The sequence below is a fragment of the Anabrus simplex genome, chromosome 6 (genome assembly GCF_040414725.1).
Source record: "Anabrus simplex isolate iqAnaSimp1 chromosome 6, ASM4041472v1, whole genome shotgun sequence".
NCBI classification, from domain to species: domain Eukaryota; kingdom Metazoa; phylum Arthropoda; class Insecta; order Orthoptera; family Tettigoniidae; genus Anabrus; species Anabrus simplex.
The window spans coordinates 266954665-266974940 of record NC_090270.1 but is presented as its reverse complement, the minus strand read 5'-3'; the positions used below and the strand labels follow the sequence as shown (position 1 = coordinate 266974940).

General features: G+C 39.2%; 1 protein-coding gene across 1 annotated transcript in view; it reads left to right on the top strand.

Moving 5' to 3' along the window:
- Positions 1 to 14073, top strand: part of LOC136875969 (uncharacterized) — a 174031-nt gene extending 159958 nt beyond the window's left edge. Inside the window, exons 9-13 of the mRNA XM_068228283.1 lie at positions 7073 to 7243; positions 7319 to 7437; positions 12930 to 12998; positions 13079 to 13159; positions 13734 to 14073. Coding sequence (XP_068084384.1) covers positions 7073 to 7243; positions 7319 to 7437; positions 12930 to 12998; positions 13079 to 13159; positions 13734 to 13895 — 602 coding nt within the window. The 3' untranslated portion in view covers positions 13896 to 14073. The remainder of the gene's footprint in view (positions 1 to 7072; positions 7244 to 7318; positions 7438 to 12929; positions 12999 to 13078; positions 13160 to 13733) is intronic.
- The last annotated feature ends 6203 nt before the right edge of the window (positions 14074 to 20276 follow it).

The window sequence follows — 20276 nt, the reverse complement described above, 5'->3', positions numbered from 1 at the left end:
AACAGTTCTTAATACCAATATAATGGTCTGTTATTGGACATTATAAATTTTTTTCCAGCTAACTCATTCTTGGTTGCCTGCGTTTCGCCCTCGTGTGCTAAGTTAGGCTCATCAGTTGGGACTTAGCACACCACCCAAGACGCAAGGCTAGTGCATACCGTGGAGGCCACTGCATAGGCTACTTGAAGCCACCAGCAGTGCCAATGCACTATGAGAGCTATGTCTCATTTCCAAAATTTGATGCCTGCCTGGCCATCAGATAATATAGATGTTGATTCCCAAAGGGAATTTAAAATATTTGTCCCGAATGAGTAAATTTATAATATTATTATATTATTATATTGGTATTATAAATTTACTCATTCGGGACAAATATTTTAAATTCCCTTTGGGAATCAACATCTATATTATCTGATGGCCAGGCAGGCATCAAATTTTGGAAATGAGACATAGCTCTCATAGTGCACAACTGATGAGCCTAACTTAGCACACGAGGGCGAAACGCAGGCAACCAAGAATGAGTTAGCTGGAAAAAAATTTATAATGTCCATGGTATTATAAATTTACTCATTCGGGACAAATATTTTAAATTCCCTTTGGGAATCAACATCTATATTATCTGATGGCCAGGCAGGCATCAAATTTTGGAAATGAGACATAGCTCTCATAGTGCATTGGCACTGCTGGTGGCTTCAAGTAGCCTATGCAGTGGCCTCCACGGTATGCACTAGCCTTGCGTCTTGGGTGGTGTGCTAAGTCCCAACTGATGAGCCTAACTTAGCACACGAGGGCGAAACGCAGGCAACCAAGAATGAGTTAGCTGGAAAAAAATTTATAATGTCCATGGTATTATAAATTTACTCATTCGGGACAAATATTTTAAATTCCCTTTGGGAATCAACATCTATATTAACAGTTCTTAACTCGTTAAAAATAAAGGCTGACTAAACGATTGCTTAATTTTAATGTTAAATACTGCAATTAAGTAAAAATGGGGTACACCTGGAGATATGGCAGAGTGCATAGGTGATTTCATAGGTTAGTTTATACTTTCTCGCGTCTGGATAAGTTACGAAAGGCTTGTTATCATGTAAATTTATAGCGAGAAGGTTATAATTTCTCTAATGGCGCTTGAAGTATGTTTTCAGCATACGTATAGTACGCTTAAGTTAGGATAGGTGACGCTGTTTGAATAAGGAAACTGAATAGTTTGCCACAAAATGCGATCGATCATCTTTGGTACGGTATAGTTTTCTCACTGTGTGCATTTGCGAGCTCTCTCGTCTGCATTCGAAGGCGATGTTGGGAGTCGATTACTAATACCCAACGCCTGCTATTCTCTAAAGAAAATTCGAAATGAAAGAGGATAACAAGTTTTCGTAATAAATGCGTAAATAACGTGGCCGATAGCAGTTGTTAACTCATTCAAAATAACGGTTGAAGTATAATACGCAAACCTTTTCTTGATCCCTGAGCTCCATAGTGCTGAATGGGAACTTAGGCTCAAGAAAAGATTCGCGTACTATAAACGATCTCGTAATTTTAATGTTATGTAGCCTACTGAAATTAAGTAAGAATGTGATACACCTCAAGATATGGCAGAATACATCACTGATTTCAGAGGATAGTTCATATTTTCTCGCGTCTAGTTAAATTTCGGAAAGGCTATTCACACGTAAATGTTACCGAGTATAACTCATTTCTGTGTTTTCATGACACATATACGGTTGGGTTAGGTGATGCCATTTGAAGAAGAAAACTCTGGAGTGATACCGTATTTCTCCGAATCCAAGACGGCGTTTTATTCCTCAGAATCTCATGCGAAATACCAAGGGTCGTCTTGCATTCGCGGCCTAACAGAAATGGATACCACTGGAAACTTTCGCGGTAACCACGCTGCTTCTTTTCACCCCCGCACACGCACGCACACGCAAAAGTCGTTGACAATAAACGGCCGCCTTTTATTATACATCGCTAGCCATGACAACCGGTTGTACAATGCCTGTGTGTGTAATGTCACTGGATCTCGGGAAATAGTGAAGAGAGAATAGCCGGCCATACACGGAAAGGAATTCTGACAGGCGAGGTCTTTTGTGACGCATACCGACAGGCTAGGGCTGCTCGTTAGTGAGCAAGGTCAGTTTGAGGCGTTATCCGCTACAGACCAGATCTGTTGTCAGCACCTCAACGGAAAGACCTCGCCTCACAGATCAAGCCTCCTGTAAGGAAAGCCTGGAGTGGACAAAGGCACTGCTAGGGAAATTTATTGAAATGTACAAAGAGCGGCTGTGTCTCTGACAATTAAAACATGAGGTGTCGCAGTCAAGCTTTCTTCAGTATCCTCCTTTCATCCTTCTTCAGCTTAGAAGCTACAATATCCACGGTAAATACGCTTTCAACTAGACTGTTCTCCAGTAAGAGCTACGCAAAACAAGTCATTTTTTACTAGTGGCTTACGTCGCACCGACACAGATAGGTCTTATAGCAACGATGGGATAGGGAAGGGCTAGGAGTTGGAAGGAAGCGGCCGTGGCCTTAATTAAGGCACAGCCCATAGCATTTGCCTGGTGTGAAAATAGGAAACTACGGAAAACCATTTTCAGGGCTGCCGACAGTGGGATTCGAACCCACTCTCTCCCGGATGCAAGCTCACAGCTGCGCACCCCTAACCGCACGGCCAACTCGCCCGGTAAACAAGTCCATTATGTATGTGTTGTGTATGTTTGGTATTCAGTCCGAAGGCTGGTCTGATCCTCCACAGTTATGCCAACAGCTGTCATAGAAGCCTAGGCATCACTGGAAGATGCGTACTAGGGAAATGAGGAGTGAGATAGCTTCCCGTTGCTTTCCTCACCGAGCCAGAAGTTGCTCGCATATCAGTCTGCCAAACCCACTGAAATGCACGCACCAGTTGACCCTATGCGTGATATTTTCATACCATTCATAACAGGGACTGGCTGCATAAGGAATGGTATTACTAGCATCGCTCGTACCTCAGTCACTTTCATATTGTCAAAGCCAAGGATAAGACTGAGAAGGATCAAACATTTAACGTAATAATGAGAAAAATCCATTCGTGCTTTTTTTTTTTCTTGCTAGTTGCTTTACGTCGCACCGACACAGATAGGTGTTATGGCGACGATAGGATAGGAAAGGCGTAGGAGTTCGAAGAAAGTGGCTGTGGCCTTAATTAAGGTACAGTCCCAGTATTTGCCTGGTGAGAAAATGGGAAACCATGGAAAACCATCTTCAGGGCTGCCGACAGTGGGATTCGAACCCACTATCTCCCGGATGCAAGCTCACAGGCGCGTGCCACTGACCACACGGCCAACTCGCCCGGTACATGCTTACCTAACAGCATATCATAATCGCTGTGGTCCATTCGCAAGTAATTCTTGTAATCGTCCGGTTCATTTTCTCTCAGGTGTTGTATCAGACTCATGTGACTAAAGCTGTCTCGCTCTCCTATCCATGATTTTATCCACTTCGATCGATTTTTTTGTTTTCATGATTTAACATATAGCAAAATGCGCATTCCAACAGCCGCAACAGCATTTTTTTCCCCTCTGGACACCGTCTGCTTCGATGTCCATCGCACAGTTCTAAGTACGGCAGACCCGACCGGCAAGGATTTCAAACTAGTTTGAAAGGCCAGCAGATGAGGCTTGGCCTGCTGAGAACAAAGGGATCATTCCATTAATGAGAGGGTCTGGAATGTTGACAGATTATGTTGCACAACACGAGAGGCTTGGTGTCACAGTTGATGGCGAGCAGCGGGCCGGGTCTCTGAAGGTCAAGCCTGGCAAGCGGTCTGTCGGATCTGGCCCCAAAGGCGAGGCCTGCCAAAGAATCTGTCCGTGTATGGCCAGCTAATGACGTTCTATTAGGCTCTACAAAAACGTTTCTCAAATGTGCAGAATGACATCAAAACATGCCAGTCTTCGAATTCTTAGAAAGGCCACGGCTACTCAGTGGCAGAGTTATAATGCGTCCACTGTACCCGACTCTTAGTAAAATTAAGTTTTATAGACAGCAAGAATATTTTCGTGATGGATAATCGTAAAGATACCTATGTGGAACAGGTATTACCAACAAATTTTCAACGGTTTCCCGTCGATTTTATGATGCCAATTTTAATTTAATGGTTATGAAACACTCGGAAATGTAGAATAATTGTGCAGCCGCAAGAAAATATGGCACAGGCCAAACTAAAGCCAATATTTGGAGTCAGCGTGAAGGCAAAGATACAAAAAATGCATTCAGTGGTCCGTAACAAGGATGCTTTAAACAAGTCGAAAATTAAATTGTAAGGTACCGGTATGTGCACGAAAAACGCAAGGGCGGAAAGGCCATATCGTGGCGCAATAAACTCGTTCGTTGACCTTTAACGTCCGCGATTAGGCCTATACATCGCTAGCCGCTGAAGTTAGCCGAACCTGGCAAGCGAGACGTGCATGTAGCGGCAGCCGGTTATATCTGACTCTGAGTAAAAGTACCGTTACAGTTTTATAGACAGCACTAATATTCTCCTGATGGATCGCCGTATTGTAGAGACGCATGGAATAGGTACTGCCGGCAAATTTTCAACGGGTTCTGTTCGGTATTATGATGCCTATTTTAAGTTAATGGTCATTAAACCCGCGGAAATAAAGAATAATTTTGCAGTCGCAAAAAATGCGGCATAACGAAAGCCAATGTTCAGCGTCTAAAATAGTATACAAATGCGTACTGTACAACGAAGGCATTCATATGATTTTACAAAGCACTTTTTGAGCCTGATTTAAACTTTTTGAAAGAAAAAGTGGGGTTCGTCTTAGATTCCGAGAAATACGGAACTAATTTTTTCAGAATAAAATTAAAAGTACACTTTCACGTAGTATCGCATTTCGAAAAATAACAAACAATTAAGTCATCGTGTGGATATTATCCGCGGAAACGCAAGTTTTAACCAAACTGATTGCCGTTTCTTACCGATTTTAAAGTGTATGGGGGATTTTCCGACTTTTATACAAAAAATTGGATATAACGACAATGTGCTATAGCGAGTAAATTTTCTGCGGTTGTGAATTCTCGCTATAACGGACTTCTACTGTATTTTGATATAACTGTATCACTGTTACCACAATAATGACGAGCTATGTATAGTATCGAGTAAAATTAATTTAATATCAAATTACATAAAACCTGTTTGTGTTAAGACAAAACTGTTTACTTTTTTGAAATCAGAACACTGTTTTTCATAGAAATGATTAATTTTCACCAAGACTGGAGAGTCATCGCAGACCAGTGATGAAACATTTTAATTTTAGATTTAGTTGTCTGTAATAAAACAACTAATGAAATATAAAGTTGTCAAATTACCTGCTGCAATCACCTAAATTAAATATAATGCAAACCTAGGACCACTCAACTGCAAAAATATGAAAAACTTGTATGTCCAGATGAATTTGTAAGATGTAAATACCTGCATGTTTCTACGATATTTTGGAATGTAATTATCAATAAACCTGTTACAAGAGACTTTGAAATATAAAGAAAAACAGTTCTTTGCTTATCCTGTAAAATTAATCAAATTGGACTTAAAGGTTTTTGTTCTTAGATGTCATTTTGTTTGTAAGTATGTAATGTACGTATATATGTATGTACACTGCCGGCCAAAAGTTTCCGGACAAAACATATGTACCTGCACAAATATGTTTAATGATTGTTTAATGACAGAATATATTACTGTAACCAATTCTCGAAGGTTTTCGGGCAACGGTGACGAATTTATGTTCGATGTTCAGCATCGGAAAAAATGCATCCTACTGTATAACACCTGCAGTGAAACATGGAGAGGGGCTCTGTGATGGTTTGGGTTGTTTTTCACATTCAGTAGAGCTGATAGACTGCACCAAATTCAAGGAACACTGGACAGAAACGACTACCATTCTATCCTATCTCGTTATGTTCTTCCGTCTGGACAGCAGCGTTGGTTTGCCCTCCAACAAGACAATGACCCCAGGCACACATCTCATTATTTCATGAATTATCTGCAAAACAAACAGAGCTCTGGGGGATTGTTTTTAATAGAATGCCCCCCCCCGCTAATCCTCGGACTGAAATCCAATTGAGCTGCTGTGGGAGCAGTTGGATCAGCAAGTCCAAAAAGAGTGTCCTCCTTCATCGAAAGAGCTGTGGGACATCTTGCAGAATGCCTGGCAAAATATACCTGCATCATTGTTAGAAAAACTTGTTCTGAGAATGCTGAGAATAGTTAAAAGTGTACTGGCAGCAAAGCGGCGTTTCTTTGATGAGAAGAGAGTTTGATATGTTCTGGTGATCTGTGGGAGTAAATGTGTTCATATTGTCTATTCCTTGCTCAGACATAATGTCACTTTGTCACATGTCACTCTGCCAAGTCTACTGAAATGCACACACCAGCCAACCCTATGAGTGGTGTTTTTATACCATTCATAGCAGGGACTGGCTGCATAAGGAACGATGTTACTAACGTTGCTCATACCTCAGTCACTTACATATTGTCAATTTCAAGGATGAGATAGGTCAATGAAAGTATCAAATTTATTCTTGCCCATACCAGAAGGCATAATGCACAGTAAACACTAGGTCTCACTAGCAAAGGCAGATATATATATTACCTCGATCGAGCGAGTGGCTACGTGGTTTGGGGCACGTAGCTGTCAGCTTGCATTCAGGAGATAGTGTGTTTGAATCCCACTGTTGGCAGCCCTGATAATGGTTTTCTCTGGTTTCCTATTTTCACACCAGGCAAATGCTTGGGCTGTACCTTAATTAAGGCCATGGCCACTTCCTTCCCGCTCCTAGCCCCTTCCTATCCCTTCGTCGCCATAAGACCTATGTGTGTCAGTGTGACGTAAAGCAAATTCTAAGAAAAGAAAATCTGTATATGACTATGTATTATTTTATAGAATACTGGTTTTGACATATTTTACCACCTCTTTTTATCCAGACTAATTGCAGAGCACTGATAATCATATAAAGTGAGACATAGAATGTTTTTTCTTGTTTGTAAAATGCACTAGGTGTGTAATGATGTGTATTTCTGCAGGCGAAAAGCCATTCCGGTGTGATCAGTGCACCTACCGCACTGCAGACCACAACTCTTTACGTCGCCACAAGATGCAACACTCTGGAGACAAACCCTACAAGTGCCCTCACTGTACATATGCCTGCATCCAGTCGAGCACATACAAGGCACATCTGAAGACTAAACATCCAGGTGAGAAGTGTTCCTACGATGTTGAGAGAGAAGATATTTGGACCTCGCTTTTACCATTCTCTGTTCTCCTTACAGGTATGGATGATGGTCTCATGTTTAGCTGTTCTATGTGTGCATTCCACTCTATCAAGGAGAAGAACTACCTTGCACATCTTGCAGAACACAAACCTGGTGCCAATGTCAGACTGAAACAGGTGACTTTAAAATACAATTCTCAGAAGACTTTCTTACGACTCTAAATTTGAACTTAAAATGACTGCTTTCCTGTATATAAGAGTATAGCCATCTCACTGTTCTTTGATTTCCATAACTTTATGTCTTATTTTTTAAAATATACATAAGGGGAAAAAGTAAATTCTCATGTGTAATGTTAGTTCACATTTTGTGTTATATAAGGCATTCAAAATGATCCTGGATATAACTGTAATACAATTTGCCATAGCAGTATTTTTTACAGGTGACAATCAGAAAGGTAGACTCATTCAAGGGCTACAGCATACAATAGTTGATGGAATTTTATTTTCTATTTTCTAAATTTTTAATTTTTTTTGTATTGGGATGGATATGATGTGATAGTATAGAGTAATAAAGAAGAAGAAGTACAGGAGCAGCTAAATGTATGGGCAGAAGTAGTGGAACAGCACGGAATGGACTGAAATTCAGTGTTCAGAAGAAAAGTGATAACTAGAAAGATAGGTCGACCTCTTGAAGGAGAAGGTGTGAAGAAATTGGAACATTTCAAATACTTAGGAAGTATAGATGGGAAGGTGGAGGAAACGAGAAAGATATCTGTAAACAGGGAAGACAGGCACATACATTTCTCAAAAATGTTAAAAGTTTGATTTGTTGTGAGGATGTCATCGTCATCATTATCATCATCATCATCATCATCATTTCCAGCTCTACTTTCCCGGGTGTGGTGTTCAAGCACTCACCACTTATTGCTGTCAGAATATAGTTTCTGTTCCTCTTTTTCCTCCCACTTGACTTTTCTCTTGCTGACCTCTGATTTCACTGTATGCATTCTTCGATTCCTTGGCCCCCCTATTGGTCTCTTCCCTCTCACTTCTCTGTCAAAATAATTCCTTGCTGTTCACCTTCTGTTCATCCTTATTAGATGTCCAAACCATTGTGGTCTGTGTCTTCCTTAAAGCTTGGTAATAGGTATTTTAATGCCAGCCTTCTTCCTGTTCGCTTCATTTCTAATCTTGTCTTTCCCATTCTATTGGTCCATTGTTCTGATGAATTTCATTTCTGTTGACTGGATTTTACTATTAGCGTTGTTGTGTAGGGCACATATTTCGAGTCCATAGGTGAGAGAATTGAAATGAAGGAGGAATGAAACATGGTCAATTTTGTTTTCTGGGATGTTTTATCTTCCCAAAGTAGATTTCTCACTTGAAAATAAAATTGAGGAGCTTTTTGAGTCCTATTAAGTATTTCTTGTTTTATTGTATTACCTTTGGAAGTGGCACTTCCAAGGATGTATCAGTATTATATAATGTTCGACTACTAACCAGTGCATCAGAGATGCAGTTCGTCTTTTCTTCGTTGATCCCTACCTGGTGACTGGCTGTTGGGTCAATCCCTGTACTGTATCCTGCACACTGCTGTGGATGCCACTGTCCTCTGAACAATGTTAACAATGTTCTTCCATTATTTGTGGTTGGTGGCCCTTGCCGTAACTGATGTTCAGACTCTGGTCCTTTAAATCTTTCTCAGTGTTCTTAAGCCACTTTTTTTTTTTTGTGACAATTAGTTGGATCTTCCATTGGGTTGGTTGTTGTCACCGGAGGAGTTGGTGTGATGGTCAAGTGGTCTTCGTTTCAAGAATGATGACTGAACCATTGTAATTGCCACCTTTGAATGTATTCTTTGATAGGTGGTGGTCGGATCTTTCAGAAATTATGTTTGTTTCAGACTGGTAGTTAAATACGACTGATAAGTTCTACACAAGAAGTTATGAAAATAATTAGAGAAAACTACAATAACAAATACCCTCTCAACACATGAAGTTTCATTTTGTTTCCTCCTCCCCTTCTATACTAGACTTAACTAAAGTTGGCGTTTGACAGGTAAGGTTGGAGGGAGGAGCATTGCACGTGCCATTTCACAATGTTGCCACATTCCAGCATTCCTTTCTACATTCTCTTACCCCTTGCTTCCGGCTCACTTGTTCCCTCCTTCATTCTGACTGCTGTGACATGAACTGGTCTTTCTTCACATTCTTGTTTTCCACTGTAATGGGAGTGATCGCAAATGGGACAAAGTTTGCTGTGACTGACTTGGTTGTTTTTAACAGGGACCAGCCTGATAAGCTCAGACAGTAGAGCTCTGGCCTTCTGATCCCAACTTAGCAGGTTCGATCCTGGCTCAGTCCTGTGGTATTTGAAAGTGCTACAGAACGTAAAATCGATAACATTATTATTCTTTAACAGGGGTGGTGCCTATAGCCTGACAAATCCTTCAACATGCCCTTTGTCCTATACTTTGTCTCTGTACACCTTATTGGCATAAGTACAGGATGTAAAACAAATAAGAAAAAGTGAGTTCAAGGGGAAAAGGGTGCGCAGGGAGGACGGGGAGTCATAAATCATGTGTACTCTTTTCCACACCACCCAGCGGTAGAGTACCTGGTGCGTTTCATCGTACTCGAAATATAAATTAAAATACGATGATTGTATGTACGTAAATAGTATTTAAAATACAATCAGAAACTTACTATCGGCCACAAAACAGAAATAGAATGCCACTCACACTGAACTGCTTGCGACAATATCTAACTCACAAGTGAAGTGAGAGGTTTGGCAACTCCCAGCAAGACGAGCTGCCCAGAAGTTTTATCTCCATGGCAACTGCAGTCGTCCCACCCTCGTTTCCATGGCAACCATACTGCCACTCCCTTTATCCCGCCCCAGCAGGCAGTAAACGGACTCCCTCTAAGAAATGCCAAACGCCAACTTTTGTTATTACTAGTATAGGTGTTTCAATTTTTTCATCAGGCAGTATAGTTGTATATAAATGTCTTCTAGGCTATTCATTAAGGTACCTTTATTTGCCATGTGCAAAGTAATTAAATTTGTATACAACGAGATCAGAGAACCAATCCCAATTACAATATAAACAAAATTACAGAAAACATTAATATATTATTCAAAGAAATTTACAAATTATTACCAAAAGATACACGCAACAGAAATGTATGAATGACATCAACAACTCCCCTCACGCTCCTCCCAATCGTAACCACACCCTTTCCGCTTATATATCACCTCCCCCTTAATAGCTGTTCCAACTCGATGAGACAGGCTGTTAGTATCATGAGTGCCATATAACAGTGCACATGTATCACCTTTGCGGAGGAAGCAGCGGGGAAGTGAGTACCAATTAATACCTCATTACACATTCACACTTTTCCTTTAACACAATATTCATTCTTTTCTAGACTCTCTATATACTAAAATAAATCGCTGACAACACAGCTTTTGTGTTTCTGAAGATTATAATTATCATCTGAGATTTTTTCCTTGCTAGTATACTAACTATAATTCTAATGGAACATAACACCACACCTAATGGACGGCTGTTTTAAGGATTTTAATACCTTCAATTCACTTCATTTTTATTAATAATAAATTAATTAACTTCTTCAACAAATTATATGACAAAGTGTTACACACATTACAAATACTGGTGCTTATTGGTACTACTTACCTTATTTGACAACTGCAGGAGAGCAACAACGCAGGAAAAAAAATCATAGGTATTACATGTGCAATATAACACACACAAAAAAAACCTATTTTAAGTATTTAAATGTGCTTGTTGTATTTTTTGTAATATTGAGTCTCGCATTAAGGAAATGAAGACATCCCCATGACGGGTTGAAACCTGTATTATTGTAGAATGATGTATAATTGAAAAGTGTAACAAAAATTGTGTTGAATTAGACGGATCTTCTCATTTGATTATTTGATATCATAGTCAGCACGCATAATAAAAAAGATGAAATTCATAAATTGTGGTATGCTTTCTGGTGTTATCATGGAGAAGGATAACCTTGTTGTAACTGTTACTGGTATCACTCAACATTAATGGTTCCACCTGGTTGCAGCAGCTCATAATATACAACATTAACTTGGCATTGAGATTGATAGTTCACCACAATGCACACATGATTTCTTGTGCTTAGGATTGCTGTAATAAATCCACTTTCTGTTGTCACTTACTATTCAGTACAAAAATGACTTCCGTTTTTGTATTTGCAGCAGCATTTCACGAAAGGTTGAACGTTTTGCAATGTCTCTTTCCTGCAATTCATGTGGGACCAAACTTCTGGATCATTCCTATTACTTAAAATGTTTCCTAACAGCTGACTCATCGACATGTAGTGTTTCTGATGACTCTTTGAGCATCGGATAGGAATCGTCTTCCATTAATGTCTGACCAGGGTGCTCTTTGTCCACTGTGAAAAAATCATTATCTTTGACAGCATGCCTCCCATTGCCCTTCCCTAGCAAATGGTGACTTCTAGCAGCAGATTTCTTGAGATGAAAGCAAGTACTTTCTACAAATGATCTTTTTTTTGGGTATGAAATCCAGTATCTTCAGTGAGGTTCTTTGTATTCTTTGCACTCCGATCACATGTCACACACTGCTTTTTACAGCAGCTGCAGTCGCTTAAGTGCGGCCAGTATCCAGTAATCGGGAGATAGTGGGTTCGAGCCCCACTGTCGGCAGTCCTGAAGATGGTTTTCTGTGGTTTCCCATTTTCATACCAGGCAAATGCCGGGGCTGTACCTTAATTAAGGCCACGGCCGCTTCCTTCCAATTCCTAGGCCTTTTCCGTCCCATCGTCGCCGTAAGACATATCTGTCGGTGCGACGTAAAGCAGATAGCAAAAAATAGCTTTTTACAGCCTTCTGATGGTACTTGCATGCACAGCAGCAGTCACTTTCAGCCCGGTTGACATTGCATAACTGCTGCTCACTGTTGGGCTACAGTGAGACTTAATCCATCCATCCGTCCGTCCATCCATCTTCATTATAGACTGTTATGCCTTTCAGCATTCACTCTGCAAGCCTCTGTGACTGTGACTTTACTAACCGCTGCCACAATTCTCTATTTGTAAGTTCTATGACCTCATTTGGTTCTATACCTCTTAAATTGTTAGAAACTGAGTCTAACAACTGTCGTCTTGGTCTCCCTCTACACCTCTTACCCTCCATAACAGAGTCCATTATTTTCCTAGGTAACCTATCCTCCTCCATTCGCCTCACATGACCCCACCACCGAATCCGATTTATGCGTACAGTTTCATCTATTGAGTTTGCTCCTAACTTAGCCTTTATTTTCTCATTCCAATTACCCTCCTGCCATTGCTCCCACCTTTTGTACCAGCAATCATTCTTGCTGCTTTCATATCTGTTACTTCTAGCTTATGAATAAGATATCAAGAGTCCACCCAGCTTTCACTCCCGTAAAGCAAAGTTGGTCTGAAAACAGACCAAAATAGATAGTTTCGTCCGGGAGCTAACTTCCTTCTTACAGAATACAGAATTAATTCAAGTAACTTTTAATGATATGTTAATTTTATAGTGTAAATATGAAACTAAGCCATGCTTGTATTTGCGTGGTAAACAGCATGACTTCCAGACATTTTGTCCTGATATCAACATTCTTACAGGGTGAAGAGGATGCCAAGAAAAAACAGCAACAGCAGAAGAAGAAGAATAGTGCTCAGCTGCCTGTCATTGTAAGTATCTGAGCAGTTACTTTTGCATTTTGTACTGTGTATAATTGGATAGAAAGAACAGCTGTTTACCTGTGTTCTAGCACCTCCAGGAATCTGACATGAATGTTCGACTGGCCTACATCACCGAGCTGAGGAGTGAGGACCTTGATAATCCTACTGAGGTAAGTTGCTCTGTGGGTCTTTAATAGTACCTCATCTTACTCCTATCAATTGTCTCATACTTATGCTACAATGTTACTGTTTCCTGTCATCATTCATCAGCATCATCATCATCATCATCAGCGCTGTCGTCTGTTAGGTCTTCAAACCGAGCTCGATAGCTGCAGTCGCTTAAGTGCGGCCAGTATCCAGTAATCGGGAGATAGTGGGTTCGAACCCCACTGTCGGCGGCCCTGAAGATAGTTTTCCGTGGTTTCCCATTTTCACACCAGGCAAATGCTGGGGCTGTACCTTAATTAAGGCCACGGCCGCTTCCTTCCCATTCCTAGGCCTTTCCTATCCTGTCGTCGCCATAAGACCTATCTGTATCGGTGCGACGTAAAGCAAATAGCAAAAAAAAAGTCTTCAACACGAAGGCCGGTTGGATCCTCAAAGCCATAATCTGCCTTTGTGCCCAAACCTTGAAATATGTTCATTGGTGTTTTGCTTCTATTCCTAGTTCCTGCTCAATGTTATAATAAATGTAACTAATTTTTCATTACAAGTGAGAGAATTAGAAACTTGCTTTTGTTAAAGATCCCAGTGTCATTTGGAGTGGATGAAATGGAGGAAACTGAGCAGATCACAGGAGATATATGCGAGTCCAGTGAAGAAATTACAGGGGACATTAAAGAATCAAGCAATGTCTCAGAACCTGTCGAGCTCAAGTTCAAAATCCGTAAAGAGGAGGATCTGTAGCAATACAGGTGACAAAATATTTCTTGGCATATTTTGTATGTTGTACAGTGTAAAGTGTTAGAAGAAAGCCTTGTAAATCACTAGCTCAGTGGGTATAGGATACTGTCCAACCATTCCATAGGACATGTGGTCTTTTACTTAATGTTTTATAGTACAGGCAAAATAAAACAGGATTATATGAAAGGACTCCTACCAGAAGTCATGTTTTTTAATGGTGCCTTACCAAAAGTAACTTTTCAGTTGGTCATCACTTTAAAATGGTTGCTCGAATATTCTTATCTGGTAAATTAACCTACTGTTGTGTCTAATGTTGCGTGATTCGTCATCTGTGAGCTTTTTGTCCCACGTGAGTTTTATGAGGTTTATCAGTTACAGCTATTATCTGGTTAAACTATTGGTGATCAAATAACATACTTTTCATTGTTTGGACTTCATCGTCAAGATAGATGATAGTTGTCTACTTGTACTTCCCCTTAAAACCATCACCGCTGCCGCTGCCAAGGCTACAGCTAGTAGCTTTAGACATTAAATCCTTCCAATATTTCAAAGGATTTCTTAACCCTTAGGCCTAGATGAATAAGCCAATGTGATAACAATCTTATTTTTTTCTGGAGTTCAACCTTCCTTTTACAGTTATCGACATATTCATGTTTAGGCGTAGATATCAAGGATAATTTAATAAAAAACCACCTATTTATTAAATTATCCTTGATATCTACGCCTAACGTCATCTTCAATACGGAACAATAATGAGAGTTATTAATTGTAATATTCATGTTTAACCTGTATTTTTTATTTGTTTCTATTTATTTAGCATATGCCTTTTAGTGTCAGGAGTGTCTGGCGGACAAGTCATCATCAACAGCGTCCTATGCCTTCATGAACACTGCAAAGAGGTTTCGAACTATTGAATCTATGCTTTTGGCATCCAATCTAGTGAGTAGAAATTGTATACCATCACCTCTTCTACCTCGCTGGCCAACATTCTGATGGTGAAAATACCATAGAGACTTTATGCCATAACGATTATGGCCATCAGGTGGGCTTGTAATCTGGGAAATTTGTCGGACTCCAACATCAAAATGTATTGCCCAGGCATCTCCAAAAATTGTCAAAAAGTACTTAGTGGAGTATGAAACCAATAATATTATTATGAATTTCCCCTGGTGGGAGATGGTGAGCAGAATAACAAAGTATTTTAGAGGGCTGTAAATTGGAACTGGTATACATATACCATTGCATTTGTTATGTTAGATAAAATAGGAAAGTGTCATGAAAAGTATAATGGCAAATCAAAATACATAAAAAATATTAATATAAATTGGACATATAATTGTGGAAGCAGGAAGACAGTCACCACTGGTCCACTGGGGAAAATACTTACACTTCTCCTCTAACTGAAAGAAGTAGCATTCTAAAGACAAAGTATTTACTTCACAACTTTGTCTCTCCCTCTACCAGAATTCCATAATGTTGTCTAATTGTTAAAAGGATTTGTCTCAAATCTTTCATTCTTTCATCTTTAGACAACATTATGGAATTCCGGTAGAGGGAGAGACAAAGTTGTGACCTTCACCATTTTCCTGAAAATGCAATTCCAAATTCATTGTGAACAAAATGTTCATATATCAACTAACGACAGATTAATGTTGTAAATACTCATTAAATTTACAAATCTTTAACAGAAAGGTAACAAAATTTAGGTGCATAAATTATGCAAGAAATTCAAATTTGTGAAAAATAGTATAAAATTTGTAGAAATGACACTATGTGATCAAAACTATCTGGATACCTACCTCAAACTGAAGACAAAAAATTTGCTGATAAAAAACACACACACACACACACACACACACACACCCCCTACCTTTTGCCTTTATCACAGCCGTTATACTGTTGGGGAGACTTTCCAACAGATGTTAAAACATTTCTGCGGAAATGACATCCCATTCTCACCAAAGAGTCATAGCCAGAGGACATGTTGGTATTGCATGGTGGGAACCTTTTTTTTTTTTTTGCTAGCGGCTTTACGTCGCACCGACACAGTTAGGTCTTATAGTATGATGGGATAGGAAAGGCCTAGGAGTTGGAAGGAAGTGGCCGTGGCCTTAATTAAGGTACAGCCTGGTGAGAAAATGAGAAACCACGGAAAACCATTTTCAGGGCTGCTGATAGTGGGATTCGAACCCACTATCTCCCGGAGACAGGCTCACAGCTGCGCGGCCCTAACCGCACGGCCAACTCGCCCTGTCATGGTGGGATCTGGAATGAATTCTAACTCACAGGTGTTCTATTGGGTTTATTTCGGGACTCTGGGTGGGCAAGTACTGTTGTACAATATTATTATCCTTAAACCATTGGCTTACGGAGTCTAATTTATGACCCTGAGTGTTATCATGTTGGTATAAGCAATAGTCATCACCGAACATTGCCACAATTTATAACGCAGTTCATCGCTCCAATTTACCTGTTTCCACTGTTCCAGTGTCCAGTGGTTTCATTCTTTACACCACACTATGCAGCACTATTTGTTTCATTAAGATGATTTATGGGCAGCTACTTGACCATGAAACCCTATTCTTTTCAATTCCCGTTGCACATTCATGGGACTGGCTGTACTTTGCGTAGCACACTGAAATTCCCTGGGGATTCTTTCTACAGACAACAGATGATTTTCTAGTACCACACTTTTTAATTTGATGTTCATTGGTCCCTGGGTGTCAGTATATGTATATGTGGCTGACCTGGTTGTGGTTGTTCTGTAGTTGTACCTTCACATTTCCACTTTACTCTGACAGTCAATGGGAATACATTTGTAAGGTTAGAAATGTCCCTTAAAAATTTCTTGCTTATGTGGCAACCAATGATTACCCTAAGTATTAAGTATTGTAAAGGTGGAATTTATTCTCAATAAAATCCTTTAACACTTGTTCAAGGTTGACAAATACAGTGACATTCATTTCTTGTAACACTGATTACTCCACGTTGAAAGTCACTAAGCTCCCCTGACCTACCCATGTTGCTGTTCCATAGTTGCACTGAGGGGTAAAAACTCCCTGCCTCCTTTGTTGTTGTTCAAAAGTGTATAGGGATGTCTAGATATTGTTGATCAGATAGTGTACTTGTGTACAGTATTTATGCAAATGTATTATGATTTATCATAAATACTGTGACAAAATATATAAAAGTAAGGTGAGTAGAATTCTTATAATTTGCAACTTAATGTTAATGGCAAAGTTTTTTTCTTACAAAACACTGAATAAACTTAACATGCTATGATTGACAAGTTATTATTCCCACTGACAAGTTACGTACATTATTCAACATTTTTGAATATACTTGGGTTTTTCATCTGCAATACGTTTAATTGGTAAGGGTTTCAACTGCAGCAAGTAATGATCCTAAACATTCATCTTCAATATACAGGAAGTACGTTGAACGATTAGAAGTGAGAAAAGAACTGAAAAACATGGTATGGCCCCCTCAGAGCCCTTGCTGCAATCTGATAACTTCTCTGGAATCATTTGGAGAGAAAGGCCAGGAAGAAACTCTTGATTAATGTACATGCACTGTGGAGTCATTTGCAGATGGAATGGAGGGACGTTTCCAAAGAAACTTCGGCATGCTTGATAGAAAGGATCAAAGGATATCAGTGATCAAAGCAAAGAGAGCGTACTTTGAAGAAAGCAAAATTTAAAACTTTTCTTCATTAGTTGCATTCAATAAATACAAAACCCTGATAACCTGATTTTTCAAATAAATCATGAGAATAAGAGGTGCTCAGAAACTTTTCAGTAGTAGTGTATGTGTGCAGATGGAATGTGAAGTAAAACATATCTGAATTTACCAACAAATCAAGTTCTTCAGCATATGATGGAAAAAAAAAAAAAAAGAAAGAGAAAAATAATGATACGATAGTTATTCATCACTCACCATCAGCATTTTTTTCTCTCTAAAATCCTTCCTACTTAGCTTAGCTTATGTATTTCTGGAGACTTAAACAGGTTGATTCTTACATAAAACATATCTCCTCACAAATTCACAACAAGTGGTAGTCTCACCTGGTAAGTGAACAGAAGCTTTATTGGTTACTGTTGAAATCAGCCTATTGAACATCATCGATCATCACAAATGTTTTTAAAAGTCGATTTCAAGTTTTCATCTCATCAACTATACTCAGTTCAGCTTTAAGCATACTGTAAATGCTTTCTGCAATACAGTGTCTTCAAAACAGTTAAATAAGAAAAAACACCTAAGTGTCAGACATTGAGCCCACTTAATAGCCATGGTCGTTAAAGCGTCAAGTGTATAGGATCTCTTGGTTCAAGTCCTGTTGGTCGAAAAAATTTCATCATCAGAATGTTGACCAGCAAGGTAGAAGAGGTGTTGGTATACAATTCTGATCACTAGATTGGATGCCAAAAGCCTCGATTCAATTCCAAACCTCTCCGCAGTGTTCACTTGGAGTGAGGGCATATGATGGTGTAGATTGTGATTTATCTGTTGGATGGAGACATTAAGCCTTGAGCAGGCCCCTTGGTGCTATTTGACAGAAGTAGGCTGTCTGCTGACACTGGGTTTCACCCTCTCCCTTCCTATCATGTCCTATATATAAAAAAATTCATTTCATCTCATTAACCCCTCTGATGAGATAAATGTCAGGAAGGGCATTCAGTCATAAAATCTTGCTATGAAGATTCATCTCACTTCATATCCAACTCTCTGGAGAAATGAGTTGGACACACACACACTGTTAGACATTGAAACTAAAACTAGAACAACTGGGCTGATTAGCTCAGATGGTAGAGCACTGACCTTTGAGCTCAAGTTCACGGGTTTGATCTCGGCTCAGTCCGATGTTATTTGAAGGTGCGCAGATACGTCAGACTCATGTCGGTAGATTTACAGGCATGTAAAAGAACTCCTGTGGGATCTTGGTGTCTCTGATATCCGTAAAAGCATTTAGTGGATTGTAAAACAAATAACATTAATTTATGAATTATTAAAATTAGAACAACTGAAAGATTTGAGAATGGCAAATTGCCCGCCGTGGAAATGCTGAGGAAGAAGAGACTGTACTTCAATCCCATATTCCTCTGCAAACTGTATTTGAATGAGCAGAAACTTTCATCCAGTTTATGGAGGAAGAAGCAGACACTACATTCTTGGGCTTTATTTTACTCTGGAGAATTAGGATGGATATCAAAGAAAAACTGCTGTTACAAACTTCTTTGAGAAGATAAAAATACGGTAAGAATAAGTGGAACAGATTATTCGTATTTTCCCATTATCTGGTCCTTCTCTCTCCTTCATTACAATAGGTACTTGCTTCTATTGTAAAATGCAATTTCAGTTTTTAAATATATTAGTCTGGTGTAACCAGACAGTGTTATCAAATTTTGTTTGTAATTATAAAATATATTTAAAGGCTGCAAAGCATACCTCAGTCACATTCAGTTTGTATGTTATACTAAAGATGTTGCTTGCTTGTTGATGATGATGCTTGTTGTTTAAAGGGGCCTAACATCGAAGGTCATCGGCCCGACTAAAGATGTTACAGCACTTAAACTGCTCTCTCTTCACCAACTGATTGTAGTAACAGTGAAGTTTACAAAACTGTCTATGAGTACCAGAGATAGTTATTTGAAATATTATTTACTGTATTGAAGATTTTATATGTCTGTGATAATTACAGCTGGATGTCACCAAAATTGCTTTTTTTCTAGGTACCTGAACTACGATTTTGTGGGAGCATAGTCAACTTCATATTCTACACATGGTACAAAAAAGTCATAGCTTAGAAAATACTGTTGAGGAAGTTTGTCATCTGCATTGGATTTCAAGATGCAGTACATTTTTTATAGAAAAAGAAAAATGTCATATTTATCCTTCTCCTTTTTTTGTATACAGCCCTAAGACTTGTCTGTTGCCATGAAATTTCTCCAGATGGCACAATCATTGGCATCTCTCTTCACTGTTATGTACTTAATTTGTGTCCGTATATCCTTCATGATCTGTTTATGAATATTTTCCTTGGCCTTCCTCTTGGTTTATTTCCAGTAATGTAGCCCTCTGCTATAATTTTTATCAACAGTGAGTGTTGTAGGGTATGGCTCTCCCATGACAGCGGTCAATTTTTTATTGTTCTAATAGATATAAATCAGTAAATACCTTTTGTAAGAATGTATTAAATGGTTATCAGTTCATCACATGATGGTTCTCAGATATATTTTGTAACTGTTAGATTATTCAATCTGTCGAAACTAATTTATGAATAAATAAATTTAGAAACCACTTGAAAAAGAAAACATATCATATCAGAATTATACCTGAAAAAGAGACAGCTTAATTTAAAATAGAATGTCATGTTCCGTTCTCACT